Raw genomic sequence first — 20,020 nt, 5'->3', positions numbered from 1 at the left:
CTTGTAATGTTTTTTGCCTTGTTCCTGAGTTTATGCATGTTCAACTTAATTAAAATGATAAGTTCCTGCCAGATCCTGCATTTTGGGTCCTTACTTCATTCTTGACAGTTTAGGGGAATTAACTCACTAAATAAGATGAAGGCAACTTAAATTGAATTTGTTTGGTTAGAATTAGGTTAAATTTGTGCACTCGTTCAGATGAGCAAATGAAGTTACTGTAGACACGAGCCAAAACTTGTTTAATTTTGGTTTGGATCATTTCAAAATAAGAAATATTGTATTTCTATGGGAAGCAATGCATTTACAGTTGCGTCAAAACATAAGAAGATAATATTCTAGGAAAATTAGAATGATCACAGCATGGAGACCCTTAAAAACATAAAATAACTTTATCATTTTAACATTCATTGTGTTGCTGAATGCTCCATAAGTACATGATGCAGTTCAGAATTGTAAACAAACCAGAAGTAGAACATTTACAAGACTAATCCCAACGTTTCTATGTATGTTTATCTGTAATCACACACATCAATGAACAATCCACATGAAGTGAGAAAGAATTTTGCTGATAAATTGAAGTTCTCTGCCACAGTAGTTACCCTTGTTTGTTTGGTATTTGTGTGAATATTACATTTTGGGGTGTTTTTAGTCCACAAAAAGACATTTTACTGTGCAAGGCTTGGTGTCCGTAAATCTGTTTGGAAGATTAAAACCAATTTTATCACAGGTGGACATCATTCTTCTCAGAAAATATATCATTTAACAAGACATTTTTTAATCTAGTGGAAGTTGTTATTTCAGATGAATCATGTATTTTGTGGTAAAAGCACCAAATTTGGTATGGGATCCACTCTTTCAGAAAAGCATGTTAGCCACAAGAGAATCCTAGATTTTTAAATACAGTAAGAAGTACATATCTATTTACCGCTCCAGCTTTCCCGCCTTTCGGCTGATCGAGTCACTGCACAAGAGAACAGAAAAACAAACTGAAAGAAATTGGAAGAACTGGAAGACTGTGGCATATACCGTACATATTGTAGTATAAGTACCTCTTAAGTTTAAAAACTGCATTTTCTGCATGGCCACTCTTGGATTAACTAACATGCTTTTCTGAAAAAGGGGATCCGAAGATACATCCACGCCAAATTTGGTGCTTGAACTTCAAAATGTACAATCTCCCGGAAAAATCTTCCTAACAGTTCCAAAATCTGTCCAAAAAGCCAAGATAAAATAAAACTGTAAGTAATACAAAACTTTAGATCTGAGGAAGTGATTCCTTCAAGAAAAAACAGTGTTTGGGAATAATTTCCAGACAATGCTGGTCTACTCCCAAATGTTGGCGAGTAAATAAGATCTTTTCAGAGGCAACCTTGCTTATTAGTTGTTTTAGAGCCAAAATGAGGTACAACCCAACTTTTTGTTCCTTCTTAACAAAATGCACATTTAATTATTACTGCTTCCACAAGACGATGAGATTATGTCTAATAGTCTTAAGTTTGATATGTCTTTATGTATAACTAATGATTGTGATGTTTTTGTGTACTATTCTTATTTGATTCCTTTAAATAAACCATTTCAAATCAAAATCAAACAAAATCAAAATTATTAACCATATAAATGTTGTCATGACATTTTCTCCTGAATCCACTCAAGGTAAATATTTTTTACCTTTAGCCAATCATGTCTTTGTTTCAAAGACATGTTAAGCATTAAGATCCTGTAATTGCATGTGCAAACTACTAACTCAAATAACTCAGTTTCATCAGAGACTTCAACTGCTGTAAAATAGAATGAGCTGGTTCTTTTTACATGCTGCACGGATGCTGATGCTCAAAAGCCGAACATCAGACTATCATGTATTCATGAAAGTGTGCAGAGATGAAAGAATTCAGGGAGAAGCTGCAGTGCGTTCACTGCCTCAGGCCATGTTGCACAACTCCATGAGTGATAAAAGCTCCTCACACATATACAACCCCCCCTGCACCAGACCATTTCTTTTCTTCTTGTTTATCATCATCTGCTTTCTGATCTCGCTGGTCTCAATTTACAAGTTCCAGAAATATTTACATCTCTTCACAGCAAGAAAAAAAACAGAAGTTTATGTCTGATACTGACTGAAAGAATTTTAGAAATGAAGCCAACAGAGAAGCTCTCTGCTCTTTGCTACATGAAGGAAAGGCCCAGCAGCTTTTAGAAAAATGGGTCATCAACTACAGTTGGAGCCACATCAGCTATTTGAATAAAGCCGAAATAATTCTTTTCAAATTACTGGTTCATTCAGTAAATCGCAGTTTAAGAGAAAAAAAGGTTCAGGTTTGTCTTTGCTCACCAGGTCTACTCACAATGTAATGTTAATTAGTCCTTTACAGAAAGTGAACCCCCAGCCTGAAGCAACTCGTGACGGTCTAATCTCTCCTGATGATTCATTAAAGACTGGCTGTAATTCATCATTGTCTTCTGCTGCAGTTTGGATTTGGACTCTTGTCAAGAAGTTGTAATCAGGTTAGTGTAATTTGTTTGTCTGCATGCCTACTGCATGTGTATCACAGACACAAGTTTATGAAGATAAAGAAAAACAAAAATCCATTTGAAATATTCTTTGTTAATTATTTTTTCTCCTACGTATGCTTTTGTCTTCTGCATGACACATGAGAAGAGAGTTATAATTCAAAGCATTGTTCAAAATATTTTGTTCCAGCCACCCAGTGCTTAGAATAAGTACTGTAACGGTGAAGCCTTTCCTTGTGGTTATGGGTAAAATATTGTCTTTTTTTTTCAATTAAGTTTTGATGAGACATAAGCAGTGTTAAAATCAACTTGATTTGTTTGACAAACTTCTGTTCTGAAATCTGTTGTAAGAGGACTTGTTTGGAATGGTGCCATGCCAAGCTGTTTTTTTTAATCTCCTTTTTTATTAAGTTTTCAGATTTAACAACACAAAGCATCAACCCAATCAACACCAACCTTTGTGCAAGACCAAAAACAAAGAGTCTGAGTTCCAATTTCTACTTTGCACTTCAAGCACAAGGGAGATACATTAGAGATGAAGTTACGTCTGTGATTTGATGAGATGTGCATTTTGTTACACACTGAAATCTTGTTAGTGTATTTCCAAATATATTTCCAATCACGATCACTAATAACAACTTTTTATTTTGATTTGCACCAAATTGTCTTCCACCAACTTCATGTCCTCCCATTTGTTTGTAACTTGCCTTGTGAATATGAGGTCAGGCAAAAAGATGTTTTTTGATTAAAAAACAAACAAAACTAAACCTAAAACTAAACATTCACACCCAATCACATCAGCTGTTAACAATGGCTTTGGAATGGCACTGACCCCCATTAAAATAGTTTTTATTCCAAATTGAACATGCAGGTTTCAAAAAGGCTTTTACCTTTGAAATTTGTGGTTTAAAACAAACATAACAAGACTTATGACACATAATTGTGATATCCGTTGGAATAAGTCATTGGAACTTTGTACATAGCTTAACGGAGCTAACCCTGTTGTGTTTTCCCCCCACATTTTGTCTCATTTTGGCTTTGTATTTTTATTTATACATTAACATTTTGTCTCTATACTTGTTCTTTACTATATAAAAAACTGTTTAGTTACAATTTTTGTGATTTCTCTTTTAAAAATAAATGACAAAATTTACAACAGTACTTGGAAATGATTTCTTTGTACCATTTCAGGTTCATTGTGGAATTATTGTGTACTATGATGAAAGCTATCTGTAAACAAAAAAAGGCTGGGGCTGTAGTTAAAAGATGGATATCAGGCATTACAGCAAAAAACTAATTTACAGATAAATTATTGGCACAAATTCTGAAGTTGTAAAAATGCTCATGAAGGCCCTAGACTACTAAAGGGTCCAGGCATCATCTTTCAAGAGATTTTATCATCCTTTCACTGTAAATGGGAGTTACTGTTGTCTCTATGTTAACTAGAAGTGTAGACCATTAGCAGGCAGCTGTGCAACATAACTGCTGCTTTTATAACCACCTTGTAAACTATTCTTAAGAAACACCAGACCATGTGCAGAAATATAATTTTTAAAGTTATATTAGGTTAGCAAACTAAGTTAGCCAATCTTTTTTTGCGGTTAGTCAGAGGGTTTCCTACTAAAATCTAGCTCTCTAAAATCTAACCATTGTGCTATCTTAGATGACCCCCCCCCCCCCCTACATTGACGTGTTATTCCTACCATGACAAAGGTGGATAAAGGTGGAAAGATTTCATGTCATCCATGGACACCAGTGAAGATCACAAATCATTGAAGAAAAAAGGTTCAGCGCACTGTCTAGTGGGTCTAGATGACCCAACTCCCAACATTAAAGTGCCTAGGATAGCACAAGGGTTAAAAGCTCTGTCTTCATTCATCGAGGAAGATAAGGTCATGTTTTTGATTTTATTTTATGTCTTTACTGCCACCTAGAGGACTGATGTGTGCCTCACCATCAGCTCCTCACTCTTCCTAAACAGTCTAAAGTCAAATGTGCATCAATTGGATGTTTTGTTTAATTAAGATCTTACTGAAAGTCTGGGCAAAATTTGTACTTTCTATTTATTTTTTTGTTTTTTTATTTACCGTATAGCTTTATCTTTTTTTTTTAATGTCAAAAATTAACAGATAGATTGTTAAAGACTTGCAGGAAGGGATTTTTCAAATGAATACTTGCTTCCTTTAGAAATGGTTTGTCATGAGGATGTTTCTGTTTTTGACTGAAATTATGATTTAAGTTGGTAAACACATACTCCTCTTATTGATGTGCTGACTGTAAATAGCAGCTACTATGAATATACTCCATTCAGTGCATTCAAAACCGTCCAGAAGTGGAGCTGTTGCTCCTCCAGGCTATACTCTCACCTTCCTCAGTGTGAGTTTTTCTCTGATGAGGAGGGTCTGGTATGCAGGAATTACTATCACACATGTGGTCAGAAGAGCCAAGGTGGGGAGACAGGAGCTGCTTTAAAGGCCTTCTTAACATTGGTATAAACCAAGTCCAGTGTTTTCTCTTCTCTAGTAACAAAATGCACATGCTGATGGAAGTTGGAAAGCTTATTTACCAACATACCCTGCACTGGCATGTTCCAATTGGCTAGCCTCACTTTTTCAAGATAATGAGCTGTGAATGAAGCAATGATATCTGGAAAATGTGCAGACACACTGACCCTAAGAATTGGCCTGGAACTGCTCACACTTGAAACGTCATGTGTTGGTCTGTCTGTCACCACGGCAAACAAGAAGAGGTTGAAAAGTTAACGCCCCTCCACCTTAAACTCTTATGTCACTCCTACAGCACATTTCAGCTCTTACAATCACTGGCCGTTTTTCACCTTGCTAGTACTGCATTGGCCCCCCCTTCTGCCTTTAGAACTGCCTCAATCCAACAAGGTAGCCAGAACATTCCTCAGAGTTCGGTCCATATTGACATGATAGCATTATGCAATTGCTGCAGATCTGTCAGCTGCACATCCATGATGCCAATCTCCCATTCCACCACATCCCAAAAGTGCTCCATTAGGTTGAGATTTGGTGACTGTGGAGACCATTTGAGTCCAGTGAACTCACTGTCATGTTCAAGAAACCAGTCTGAGATAATTCAAGATTGCTGATATGGTGCATTATCCTGCTGGATGTAGCCATCAGAAGACGGTACACAGGGGTCATAAATGGATGGACATGGTCAGCAACAACACTCATGTAGGCTGTGGTGTTGGAACCATGCTCAGTTGGTACTAAGGGACAAAAGTGTGCCAAGAAAATATACCCCACACCATTACACCACCACTAGCCTGAACAGTTGATACAAGACAGGATGGCTCCATACTTTTTTGATGCCAAATTCTGACTCTACCATCCAAATGTTGCAGCAGAAATTGAGACTCATCAGACCAGGCAACATTTTTTTCAACTTTCTAATGTCCAATTTTTTTTGAGCCTCTGTTTCCTGTTCTTAGCTGACAGGAGTGGCACCTGGTGTGGTCTTCTGCTGCTGTAGCCCATCTGCCTCAAGGTTGGTTATGTTTTACGTTCTGAGATGCTCTTCTGCCAACATTGGTTGTGAGCTGTGGTTATTTGAATGACTGCTGCGTTTCTATCAGCTGGAACCAGTCTGGTCATTCTCCTCTGACCTCTGGTATCAACAAGGCATTTCCGCCCACAGAACTGCCGCTCACTGGATATTTTCTCTTTGTCAGACCATTCTCTGTAAACCATAGAGATGGTTGTGGGTGAAAATCCCAGTTGATCAGGAGTTTCTTAATTACTCAGACCAGCCCATCTGGGACTAACAGCCATGCCATGTTCAAAGTCACTTTGTCACCTTTGTCCCCCATTCTGATGCTCAGTTTGAACTGCAGCAGATCGTCTTGACCATGTCTACATATCTAAATAGATTGAATTACTTCAATGTGACTGGCTGATTAGAAATTTGCATTGAACAGGTGCACCTAATGAAGAGGCAGGTGAATGAACACGCCTTGGACAACTATAATACACTTCTGTGTCACTACTTATTTTCTCATACAAACCAAAACTCATCTCTCTGTATCAAAGTTCTCCTTCCATCTTTCCATTAAAGTTATGGAACTCTTCCACACATTTCCATCTCTGTCCTTGATCACCCAAAGCTGCTACTTCCCATCTGTCTTTCTACATTGATCAAAATCACCTCCTCCATCTCCCACCAGAATTCCTCCTTCTCCATAGAATAACCACCAAAAACATTCAAAATCACACCTTCAACTTCCAGCTTCAGAGTCATCACCCTATCTAACGCTGCAACTCCAGAACATTCTTAGCTAACTCTTTCTTCAGGATCACTCCTACTTCATTCTTCTTTCCATCTGCACCATGATAAAACTGCTTGAATCCTCCCAATCTCAAAGGATTACTCCCTTTCCATCTGTTCCTATATGTTCCTACTCCTAGTCCTAAACTGCCGGTTTTCCTTTTTTCCCCACAAACATGCCTGCCTCACAGTTTTCTTTTGTTTCCCATGCCTCTAATAATGAAAGAAGTCAATTTTAAAACAATTAATGACATATGGAATTTTTATGAATAAGATTTAATATACAAGATCATACCTCATATGTACAAAAGATACTGAAACTCAAAAGCACCTGTGTCATGGTTACACTTTGATTGAAATTTTCTGGAATGATTTATATAGGTGGCTTTCAACAAAAAACACAATCCTAACATTTTCATACCTTACCATTAATTTCATTCAACAAACAACATAATTTAGTTGCAACAAAAAAGAAAGAAAAAAATTCAGTTTCTTCATAACCCTTGTGCTATCTTAGATGACCCCACCCTTGCACTGACATCTTCTCCCTACCATGATAAAGGTGGATAAAGGTGGAAAGATTTCATGTTATCCATGGACACCAGTGAGGTTCACAAATCATTGAAGACAAAAGGTTCAGCGCACTGTCTAGTGGGTCTAGATGACCCAACTCCCAAAGTTAAAGTGCCTAGGATAACACAAGGGTTGATAATTTTGGAGATTTTAGGTTCATTTTTTATTCCAAAATGTAGTTTTCTGAAAGAGCTGCCAAATTTTTTGTATGTCAAAAACGATCTCATGCTTTTTTTATATACAAAAATACAAAATAAGAAACCTATAAAACTCTTGAATTGTTTATTGGTTTATCTGGATTAATGAATGCCCTTGTTGCTTTTAATTTTATTTTAGTTATTTAATTTTATTGCTACTTATAACTGAGTGTTATATGTCAACATATATATTTGTTTTTTATTAATATATATATATATAGAGCTGGAACACTGCTGCTTAGAATATTTTCTAGTTTTCTATTTGTAAGATGCTGACTTCTGTTTTGGATTTCTAAATGGAAAAAAATGTATTGTAATTTTGAATTTTGTCAATAAAAAATATTGAAAATCATGCCTTCCCGATATACTTCCTTGACAAACATAGTCCACTTTCCAGATCAACAGTACTGGTACTTGTTAACTTGGTTCGCAACAGTCTGATGTAACGGTTCTGCTCATGATTCCTAGGTTTGATTTTCCTTTTGGTATTATTGCATACTGCATTTAGCCGGACTTGGACCGGCACATGAAAGTACATGTGTTTGTGTCACATCTGTCAACAGTGATGCGACTGTAATTTTTGAGCATTACTCTGCCTCCTCAACAAAAAAAATATTATTGCTACTTTTTTTTTGACTTGCTATGTTGATCTGTAAAAAAAAACAAACTAGTATGTAATACAATATGCTTTACATGAAATTTACAGAAATATGTTTTTATCATCATTTTATCATTACCAATCGGCACATTTCCTATCAGATATTATTCGATTTGTGCCTAATTTTAAGAGGATTTTGGAAAAACTAGCAGGTTGAAAGTTTACAGTTTCCTGCAATAGATGTGTTATCATCCATACTTGAAGTTGTTTTGAAGTTGTTTTTTGCACTAAGTGCGCTGGGCTTTTTTATTCTTACAACAGGATCTGCCAGTAATTGGTTTGCAGGTTTTTGTGCAGCAGCAGTGAGGCTGGTACAAGCAGGCTGACAATTAATTTTGGTGTCCCTGGTCTGTGAAGCAGAGGGAACATCATGGTGCTGGCACACTGCTCTGATGTCTCACTGTTCATCTCATACTCACAAGGCTCCATCATTTTAAAGAGTCCAAACATATCCTGTTACCTGGGATACGCTGACAAGTGGGCTCCATGACAACAATCAAACACATCCCTTCAATCTCAAACTCATGACTTATTCTTGCTAAGAGTGGTTATTAATTTGGGTTTTGGTTTGTTTAAACGTGTGCTTTACATGCAAAGAAAAATCATTCCATGTTCACTTAGAGTTGAAAAATGATGACCCTAGTTTGCATCATGTAGGAACTATCTGCAAAGGAAATCATATGTAAAGTAAGGGGGTGAATTTTGACCACCTAGCAACCTTTTTCCATTGTGTGGAGACGTAAGAGGATTATGAATATGGGGATGCACTTAAGGTCAAAGTGATTCTAACAAAATGAAGAATCAATGATTTTTTCCCCCCTTGTACTAGAACGGAATCAGAAAGGCAGTCAATCCCAAAAAAAACCCAGCTCTTAAGGTAAACTTGTGAGGTAATATAGTTTAAAAACAAGATTTTCATATCCTGTTTGTTTTAGTTCGGCACATTTCACATGGTTTAGCTCCACAGCTTATTTGAATTCATGGATGTGGTTAAGGGCAGAGCTTTACCACAGAGTCAAAGTCTCATTTGAAAGCTTCTGTGTGTCCTTCCACCAAATGAAAGCATCACAAATGCCTTTGCCTTCATAGAAACTATTATTAGGATTCTGTTTTCATATTCCTCTAAGTCATTTATCATTAACCATGTCTTATATATCTGAGCTGTTTCATTTGGATTCCTGTTTCTTGTGGTCTGTGCTTCATTCACTTCACTAGGCTTCTTTTTCCTTCTTATCAGATTTAGATTGAGATCCTGAAATAAATATAAGGTATCAAAATATTACAGAAATGTATTCCCACATGTTTGCCATTACAGTTTAGGTGGCTGTTCACATTTATATGATTTATTTTAAAAGTTCGGGTTTGTAAAAGTATAATTTTATCATGCAAACATAAACTACAAAGACAGAAGTTTAACTCATTGCTGTGTTGCATCGACAGAACAAAATTACGTACAAATTCAAAAAACATCTCACTGTGTCCTAATGACCAGGTAACAACTATGAACACTTAATCACTATATCACATAAAAACATTTATGTGATATGATGTCAAATAGTCAAGAACGCTCAGAACTAACAAGTTCATCATACCATAAAAGACTAATATTTTTCAAACAAAAAAAACATCAGAGCATGAGTATTTTATCATCTCTACATGTCTAACCCATTTACATGAAAAAAGCTAAAATATTGCACATATTTAAAGACCAAAAACCAACAGCTGATGTTTTAGCTCTCGGGCTCTGTTGCACTAAAAACAAACCTTTGTTGTGGAAATCCATGCATGAGCTTTACTGCTAAACAACACAGTTCTGTCCCTGTATGTTCTATATTTCCATCGCATGCAAGCGATGGAAATATAGAACATACAGGGAATTTGATTAGCTTGTGCACAATTTAAAGACAAGGATCCATGATGACCCATGGGTGTGGTGTATACCACAGATAGCCTTCACAAGCACAGGTGGGTGAGTGCTATAGGGGGTTTCTCCCTACCTGGGTAATTCCCCTCTCCGTTTTGAGCTTTGACTGCAATTATAAAACAGAAAGGTTCTGAAAAGCATGTGAGGGGTTTGGTAGAAGTCAGTAAACATAATGACACATTGTGTCAAGGTTTTACCAAAGACAATTAACACAAGTGTTGTTATTTATAAGGCCTTTACATCCTCATTTCAAAAAGGTTTAAGTATATCTTTTGAAATTCCCAATGAGATTTTAAAAATAGCAACAGCTTATAATGTCGATTTAAACAAGTCTTAATTACAATAAATGTACAATCTTGAGATTTCTTTAAACACTTGGTAAAAAAGATACTGAGACTTCTGGGATACCTAAATTACAACTTTTCAGACAGAAGCTCCGATTTTAGGATCTTAGGACAAATAAATTTCTGATTTTGACTTGAAATAGCTTCTTTTTTTTAATGATTGACAAAAGCTACCATAAATTTTATTTCAAACAAACTTTATTAAAAAATAGTACGATACAATAGGTTAAAAAACACTATACATGCTGTGCCACCTGCACATCAACAGGCAATATTACAGTCCAGAGGTTTAAATTTTCATTTTGAATTAAGAAAAACATAACAACATATAATATGTGTGTTTTATTGCTTTTGTAGCCTAATATGGTTTAAAATTCTAGATGAAATACGTTAACCACTTAAGACCTGGCATCCACATGCATGAACATCACATATTGGGTTATTTTACCTCCACAATTGTTATTTCTGCCTAACTGGGGCCCTGTGACTATGTGTGTAATCTTAAGAGGTTAAAACAAGGTTTTGAATTGGACCATTGACATGGGATTTCCCAGAAAAATAATAAACAGCTGAATTACAAAAATCGCACTTTTGAACAAACCATGAAATTGAAAGTATAACATGACATCAACATTAATAATTTGGATATTTATATTTCATTTTATGATTATAAATTCTTCAAAATCAGACCAAAGTTTCTTTGTGTACATACAGTTAATAATAATTTTTAAAAAAAGTTGACTCTTAATGGCAAAAAACACAAGACTGTTTATAAATGGTACTTGGAGAAGTTTTGATGCTCACAACGCATGCGCAGTTCAAGTGTTCACGTGAGCTTGAATCGATCATTTTCGAACCGACAAAAGCCAAATCAATGCATTTTTAAGTTTAGCTGTGTTGCGGAAGAAGCCGGGGTGTTTTAATCTGATGAGAAGTAGCAACTCTGGTTAATTCTTTTCTGTTCCAAGAAGAATTGAGAGATATTGTTATGAAAAAGGAAGACGGGGTTTAAAGTCAGGGCGTGTTTGAATTGCAAGTGTTGGAGAGACTGCCCCCTTCCCCTCCTCCTCCTCACTGGCCGCTAGCTCAGTAGCTTTTGCATGTCGTAGCACCCACTGTTGAAGTTGTGTTTTAGTCTGTGGTTATTTTACTTATTTGCAGTTAGGGAGAGAAGACGATGGGGTGTACGCTGAGCACCGACGACAAGGCTGCGCAGGAGCGGAGCAAGATGATCGACAGGAATCTGAGGGATGACGGAGAAAAAGCTGCTCGGGAGGTCAAGCTTCTTCTGCTCGGTGAGAGAAAGATGGATGGACGCAGAGCTTGATGTGTTTTCCTGAAAGAGGCTAAACTCTCTTCAAACTCCTTATGTTTTAGAAAAAAAATTTTTATAGACACGTCTCATAAAATATTCGTAAATTGTCTGAAATTGATTAAAGTCAGGCGGTGGGGTTTGAGGCTTGGGGCGTTATTTGAATGAGGAGGCGGTGGTGTCGTTAGCCAAAAAGTTCGAGGTACTGTTTGCTCCTATGCCTCTAACCTGTTTAAGAAATTAAAACCACCACGGTCAAACTAACTGTTGGTCTTAGCGGCTGCGATTACACTCGTTGTGGACGCGTTTATCCCCGGGTAATTCTCTAAGCTAATTTAACTAAGACAATTAGCTGCTTAGCAGCTGTAGCGCCGCGATGCTAGCTCGGCTTAGTTAGCTTAGTTTGGCTAAAAAATGTAGCCGTTACTTTTCCATCAGGTTCGTCAGCTCCTTTTAAAGAAAACTCTCGTTAAAACATTTCTGTTCTTTTTTAAGACACACATTTAATGAGTTGTCGTATTGCATTAAAGAAAAACACGAAGTAAATTTGGTCCCTTCGGGGCCATTGGCACTACATTTCCACCCACAGACTAGTAGATCAAACAAGCTGGCAGTGCAAATTTTAAATTATTGAACGTATGTGACGCACATGTTTACACCCGAGAAAATACTTTGATTAATCTATTTATGCATAGATGTTGATGAGTTTAAATGTCGATATGTTTTGAGGTTTTTTTTCACGGTTTTATTGTCCTAATTTGGTTTGGTGGGGGTCCATTTTAAACATTGATTAGAGACTTGGCATAATCATTGATGTGTTAAATATGGTCAGTATTCAAAATGTCTACATCACTCTTCTATTATTATTTTTTTACAGTAGAATTGTTTAAAGAGGAACTACCACCCCTTTACCACAAAGTAATGTCTGCTTTAAGTTGTCTCATGGATGGATGGAGTACAGGTTGTAAAGCAAACAGGTTGATACTGACAGCAAAAAAACAACTATGCTTTACTTAAACAGTGGAAACTTTTTAAGTACTTTTTAAGTACTCTATTTTACAGTGGGTCTCTATATGCAAATATATGACTTGCATATTAAAAAGTGAATCCTCCTTAACCATGTTTGTTGTTTATGTCACATTATTGAGGATGATGATTTGCTTATTTTCCTTTAGAGTCGTCCTTGTCATAATCTACATTTCAGAGTTTTTTTTGTGGATTTATATCCTCATCTTCGTCATAGGTATTTCACACGTAGGTTTGGTTGTATTTCCTTTTTTTGTCGAGGTCATCCTATTGCGTTTTTTGCATTCAACTTTAAAGCTTTGTCTTTGAAGTTATGATTGATATACATTCTTGTCTGTATAACTCACCTGATAAATATATAGTTTAGAAATAGATTTAAATAGATTTGGTTGTGGTGTTTTCGTTTTTTTCAGGTGTTTTTTGCAGAACATAGACTAGTAGGGAAGGTTGTGTCCAGTAAAATATCTTACCTTTTCTTTTCCCAGTAAATGCTTTATGTGTTTATAATGCTACAGCAATCACAACTGACTGTTTTTCATGAGGGACATTGAGTTGATGAACATTGCTACTCACCTGGGAGCCAGGACTCCCTACAGAGATTGTGTAATTAAAATATTGTGTGTGCTCAGCTCAAAACACTCAGGGCAGAATCACAGCACATTGTTTGGGTCGTGTCGAGCGGGCGGCACCACAGAGGTTGATTGCTTGCCGCCCCAGGCTTCTTAAAATCGTTACTATCAGTGCCCAGGCACAGCTGGCTAACAAAAACGCTGATGCATTATGGGCCAGTGTTTAGCCCTATTGGCCTTGAGATCCATCCCAACTCGTGCACACAGAACCGCTGTCCTGTTCTGCAGTCCAGGGGTTGATGCTGTGTTACACCCCTGCAAGGTTGACCACTGGCCTGTGCCTGTTTACACCACCACAGTGATCACAGCTACTAAAAGAACTGTATTTTGGGGTCACAGCTCAACTGCTGTGCTGAGAGCAGCCCCTCAATCTCAGTGGTACCTGCAATCCCTCTATGGCACATTTATCCTTTGACATAGCCATTGAAGTAAAGTATCAACAAAAAGTACACTGTATATCATGCGTGCTTGATTGAAGTGCAATATTGTATTTTGTTCCAATTTGAATCAAAATCTCCATATGCAAAACAGCTGGCCCCTGCAAGTCTAGCCTGTCTATAAAAGCTTGTGTTGCTAACCTATGAATGTAAGCCGTTTAATCTCATTGATGGAAGGATCTACTTGATTAATCCAATTATCCTAGGAAGGCCTTTAAAGTTCTTTGTAACTACACACACAATGATATGTCCCAATGTATGAAATGTTTTTAGGAATGTTGGGAATAAATCTTTGTAATTAAACAGAATCGTACTTTGAATCCTGATTGATCTTTTCTGTTATTAAAACTGAGAAGAGTCGACAACTTTGAACTTTTACTCCAATTCACTAAAATTTTGTTGTATAATGAAACAACAGAAGATATTTTTAGTGTTCATTCAGACAAGCTGATAGGCAAATGACAGCTGGTACTAGTCCCATCCACACAGAGTATGAACTTTTTAATAACATCAGACTGCAGATATCACCTCGACTACATTTGACCTTTTAGATTGGAATATTTGTGCTGTTAATATGGTCAGTTTTCCTTTAACTTCAAGCTCCGCTTATAGCAGTGATGCACCAGGCCTCCTCCCTTTTAGCTTCTGTTATGGTTTCAAACCGAGACCAGCTCACTTTGTAAAGAATCTGTTTGCTGCATGATCCTTATCATCTTGTGGTTTATTATGAAATAACATGGTTGACTTTTTTTCATCTTACAGTGAAAGTTAGATGTCATTCCTGTGATGACATCTCCTTAAGCCTCCACACACAACAATTTATTTGAAATCTCTTGTTTTAATAGTTATTTGTGCTTTGTTTCAGGTGCTGGAGAGTCTGGGAAAAGTACCATTGTTAAACAGATGAAGTAAGTAAATGACTGCAACTTTCATATCAAACACCTTTATTTACTTTTTTTAATATTAATTCTATGAAATCTTACATACATGTATGGTCACTTCTGAAGAAAAACTGTTCATTTTTAACTAAAACATGGTACAGCTAATTTCATAGCAAAATAAACACGTGTCCATAGGGTGTGACACTATTGATTTTGTTCTTACATCCTTGATAGACTCGATAAACCTTAAGCCTGGTTATTTCTTTACAATGTAGTATGCGCTTTCCTGGTGTATTCGTGCAGTGCAGAGAACATTTCTCTGCTGGCACCTTTAGTCTTTCTAGTTTGCGTTGCAGCTCCACCACAGACATTTGTTACTAATCGCTGTCTTGGCCACATTTCATCATCAGTCATGGGATGGCTGATGTCATCAAACCAATGAACTGCAGACGGAGAGCGTCCTGTTATAACTGAAAAAAAAAAAGATTTTTAAAATAATAAGCAAACAAGTTTGTATATTATGTCTGCTTTTCTCTTTCCCTAAAATGACTTTTATTTATATTTTTTAAATTAGAAGAGAACATGAAAACACTGCCCCCTAGTGGAGAAGAAAGTTAGAATTTCAACCTTTTATGTCATGGTTGCGTATGAATGAATCTTTTATAACTCAGCACAGTATCTATGAGTTTTGCATTTATCCAACTATAAACATCAGCACTAAAATAAAATCTTGTCTGTCAGGATCATCCATGAAGCTGGTTACTCAGAAGAAGAGTGCAAGCAGTACAAGGCCGTGGTCTATAGCAACACCATCCAGTCCATCATTGCTATCATAAGGGCCATGGGACGCCTTAAGATCGACTTTGCTGATCAGGCCAGAGCGGTGAGTGCAAGAAAACAAATGTTTTTGCTTTATTTTGACGCAGAGTTTCTGTTTTGTCTTTGGAAGATTACACAAATAATTTTAACTGAAGAATCATAATTTTATAGGTTTTTGAGGCAACACCACTCACGTTTGGCTTAGATAATCTGAACTGCTAAATGTTTGAATCCCTCTAAAGTCCCTTTTCTGACCTGTATTTTGTCTTCAACGTATGTAGCTGGACGAAGACTGTTCTAAACTTGATCAGATTCAATGTTCTTCATGGCCACTCTTCATTTTCCTTACATTTTGTGGGGCTGATGGGAACTGTGACTGCTTTCCGTTATAGGATGATGCTCGCCAGCTGTTCATTCTTGCGGGTTCAACAGAGGAAGGCTTCATGACAGGTGAGCTGGCTGGAGTGATCCAGCGGCTGTGGAAGGACGGGGGCGTCCAGGCCTGCTTCAGCCGGTCCCGCGAGTACCAGCTCAACGACTCTGCAGCTTAGTAAGTCGGACGGATTGACACACATTGAGGAACAGCAGGGCTTTGTCGTTATGTATAATGATTCTCATTCAGTATTTTTAACCTGTTGTCAATCTTTGTCTCGACACTCTCTTCTCTCATAGTTACCTTAATGACCTGGACAGGATATCCCACGCCTCTTATGTTCCCACTCAGCAGGATGTGTTGAGAACCAGAGTAAAAACCACAGGGATCGTCGAAACACACTTCACTTTCAAGGACCTGCACTTTAAGTAAGTCCTACTTTTTTTTACAAAACTGAGGGATTCTTTCTTTTAATCTGCATTCAAACTCTGTTTTTCATTAACTAGGAAGACAAAGGATGTTCAGGTGTTGGTTTTTGTGTTTTTAGAATGTTTGATGTGGGTGGACAGCGATCAGAGAGGAAGAAGTGGATCCATTGCTTCGAGGGAGTCACAGCCATTATCTTCTGCGTGGCTCTGAGCGACTACGACCTGGTGCTGGCTGAGGATGAGGAGATGGTAGGACCCATCCAGCTTTAGCAAACATACCCACCTCTCCTGTCTGCTGCCGTGCCTACCACTATGCATCCGTTTTTATCTTTCAGAATCGAATGCATGAAAGCATGAAGCTGTTTGACTCCATCTGCAACAACAAGTGGTTTACAGACACCTCCATCATCCTTTTCCTCAACAAGAAGGACCTCTTTGAAGAGAAAATTAAAAAGAGCCCTCTCACAATCTGCTTCCCGGAATATGCAGGTCAGACATAAATCCAAACACGTGCATGCAGAGCAGGTGTTCTCCACATGCACATGCAAATACCTCTACTTTGTATGCCTTAGGGGCAGATAAACAACTGACCAAAAATATATGTGCAGTTTCAAAACAAGAGCGTAAAATAGACCTGCAAAAGAACTGGTTTTGGGTTCAGTTTTTTAATTATTTTTCTGTGATTATGGCACTTTTTCATATGGAGACAAAACCCATATAAAAAATTTAGGCATAGCTGTTCTGCAGTCGTTCCAACTTAAACTGGGTCATAACTATTATTACTTTAGAATATTTATTGAAAATGAGTCGTAACTCCTAAAACAAGTTCTTTTTAAAAGACTGAGGTCAAGAATTACATCATCTTCTATGCCCGTGTTGTCCCTTTTGGGGTCACTGGGCTGCTGGAGCCTATCCCAGCCACTCGAAGGCAGGGGACATCCTGGACAAGTTGCCAGTCTGTCACAGACAAAGATGAGATTTTAATGTCAAAAGACTTAGAAAATGGGGAAAAAATCTCACTTCTTTAATTTAAAACATGATCATTTTTAAAAATAATAGTGTTGTGGAACTATGTGAGTCATTCAAGAGGACGTGAATGACAAAAACAATGTTCCTTACAGGGTTATAATTAGAATAAAGGAGTTTTTTTTTTTTTTTTTGTACAAGCTTAGGTAGGGTGACTATCATAAGTGTTTAAACAGTAGCAACATTTTTTCTTCCTTAATTTCCTTGCAGGCTCAAACACCTACGAGGAGGCGGCGGCGTACGTTCAGTGCCAGTTTGAGGACCTAAACAAAAGAAAAGACACCAAGGAGATCTACACTCATTTCACGTGTGCCACCGACACCAAGAACGTGCAGTTTGTGTTTGACGCCGTCACTGACGTCATCATCAAGAATAACCTGAAGGACTGCGGCCTTTTCTGAAGGTACCGAGCGGCGCTTCCAAGCCGGACTGGTTTGAGTGCCGGGTTTTACTCTGACGGCTTTATTTCTCTGCCTTTCAGGGCTGCATGGCAGTTACTTTCCCAAGTGACTTTTTTCATCTGGAGTCTGAGTGGAGGCGGCTTAGAGGACCCTGCTGAGAACGTCACTTTTAACCTCTTATTAACTTATGTTCATCTCTAAAAGTTATGAAGACGGTGTGTAGAAAAAACCTTTTGTGTAAAATATTTGTACAACAGTTAATGGCAAGGGATTTTTTTCTTTCTGCCGTTTTTAAAATTAGCTTGTTTTATTTTATTTTTTATATATTGGGGGGAGGGAGGATTTTTTTTTTTGTCCATCAAAGAAAACTGTCTATTATTTTTAGTTGCTTGAGCCTGGCATCCCTTTGTTGCAGTGTGTTTTTCATTGTTTTGTAGCTGCCATCAAAGTCCCTTGAATCCATAATGTCTTTTTTTTTTTTTTTGTTGTAAGTCCTTCATTGTCCAAATAATTTTTGCCTCATTTGAAAGACAGGGGAGGAAAAAACAAACAAACCAAGACCAAGACCAAGTTACTCTGCAGACCAGTTCACTCTGACACTGACATACTGTGAGAGCCGTGTGGAAACTCGCGTGATCCAGAACTTCGTCCGAATGAGTGAAGTTGTGTGTGTGTGTGTGTGTGTGAATGTTTGCACGGTATGAAACAAAGGGACTTTGATTCCTCAACTTGTCATCCTTCTTCAAATTTTTTATTTTTCTATGCGACCAAAAAAGAAGCTACTTTGGCATTATCGAGCACACAAAGATGCTGTGCCGTTTCAAACATTCCCGAGCGACATAGAAGACGCAGCTTTGAAAAGAAGAAAGCAAAGGTGGCCTCGAAGCAGACTGTAATGACCGAACATAGACCTTGTGTTCAGTGTAGACAGACAGCCGGCTGAATACAAGTGCACTGTTACTGATTAGGATCTGTGATGGGTTCAAGTTACATATCGCCCTTCAGTCCCCCAGCCCTGGTTTTTCATTGGATGGGGACATTAGTGGACTAATCCAAGTGATTTTGCTAATAAAAGGGTTGCAATGGTGAAGCCATGGCAACTTGCACAACAGTTGTCTGGTTTTTTTTCTTCCTTTTCTTACAGAAAATGCTATTTCATATTTGTTAGATATCTGAATAACCTATGTTTTTAATGTATTTTATTGTTGTGATTACATTTTGCTTAAAAATTAGGACAATTAGTGGACAAAAACTGCTCGAGCTACAATTTTAGGTACCTTTTAAACATTTTTCTTCGTGTGAATTGTTGCTTTAAATTGTGATTAATAAATCAGACTTAAAGTCAGGCCAGTTAGCCAAGAAAATCTATCAAAGATCTAATAAACAGGTTAAAAACAATCTTATGTAACAGGAAAAACGGCTTGGCTCTGTTTTTTGTGTGTCTCCCTCTAGTGACCGCAGTAGAGAGCTGCAGGAACTGAAAAGGGAAAGTGTGCGTTGACATAATTGGCTAAATTCGCTTCCTGCCAAGACACACCAGGTTGTCCCATATTATCTTTTTGGAAAAAACATCAGGATTTGGCCTAATTAGTCTTGTAAGGAGAAAGGGGTTGTCTACCAAGCTGGGGATTATTGTGAGAGTCCAAGCATTCACGAGTTGATCCAAGTCATTAGAGATGGCGGTGGGCTTATCAAAGCATCTTAATTACATTTTGGATAATATTAACTGCACTCAGCTCAGAGTTTTTATGAATCTAACATGCCACAAATGGGTCACAGCAGAGCCAATGTTGACTTCCATGTTCTATGGCTGAGCTGCAGCTGCTCCAGTACAGTGATAAGGTCTAAGCTTTTTCTGCTAGGTATTGTGTGATTTTAAAACGTACTTTCAGAGCTATTTAGTTAATCTGTAAAAGCCCTTCCCACAGTGTAAAACTGATTGTAATTGCCTTAAAAATCAACGCGTGAAGGAAATAACGAAACAAAGACCATTTGTAATAGATCTAGAATAAACAGCATTACAGACCATAAAAACAAACTTAACTTGGCACATAGTCGGGCAATTCAAATGCCAAATTGTTGGTAAAAAAAATAGTCTGAAAACAGCTCAGACACTGCAGGCCTCACTGAGCAATATCAGCATAAAACACTAAACAAATATAGTTCAAGATTGCTACAAATAAGCATTTTC

At 37.5% G+C, this 20,020-nt stretch overlaps 1 protein-coding gene across 2 annotated transcripts; it reads left to right on the top strand.

Moving 5' to 3' along the window:
- The first annotated feature begins 11,657 nt into the window (after positions 1-11,657).
- On the top strand, positions 11,658-18,940 carry LOC100144384 (Gi1 alpha subunit). Of its 2 annotated transcripts, none has more exon segments than NM_001122930.2 (9): positions 11,658-11,792; positions 14,767-14,809; positions 15,524-15,665; positions 15,994-16,151; positions 16,274-16,402; positions 16,522-16,651; positions 16,738-16,891; positions 17,639-17,831; positions 17,910-18,088. In NM_001122930.2, coding segments are annotated over 8 exon segments (1,065 nt in total). In that variant the 5' UTR covers positions 11,658-11,674; the 3' UTR covers positions 17,830-17,831; positions 17,910-18,088.
- Positions 18,941-20,020: the final 1,080 nt, after the last annotated feature.

The sequence above is a fragment of the Oryzias latipes genome, chromosome 6 (assembly GCF_053564925.1).
Source record: "Oryzias latipes strain Hd-rR chromosome 6, Olatipes_Hd-rR_3.1".
Taxonomy (NCBI): domain Eukaryota; kingdom Metazoa; phylum Chordata; class Actinopteri; order Beloniformes; family Adrianichthyidae; genus Oryzias; species Oryzias latipes.
Note: the sequence above shows the minus strand (reverse complement) of the source record. Positions and strands in the feature narration are given on the sequence as shown.

Coding starts and splice junctions, on each gene's coding strand:
- LOC100144384 (XM_078948176.1), top strand. Junction 16,152..16,273: donor CTCAACGACTCTGCAGCTTA/GTAAGTCGGACG, acceptor CTTCTCTCATAG/TTACCTTAATGACCTGGACA. Junction 16,403..16,521: donor TTCAAGGACCTGCACTTTAA/GTAAGTCCTACT, acceptor TTGTGTTTTTAG/AATGTTTGATGTGGGTGGAC.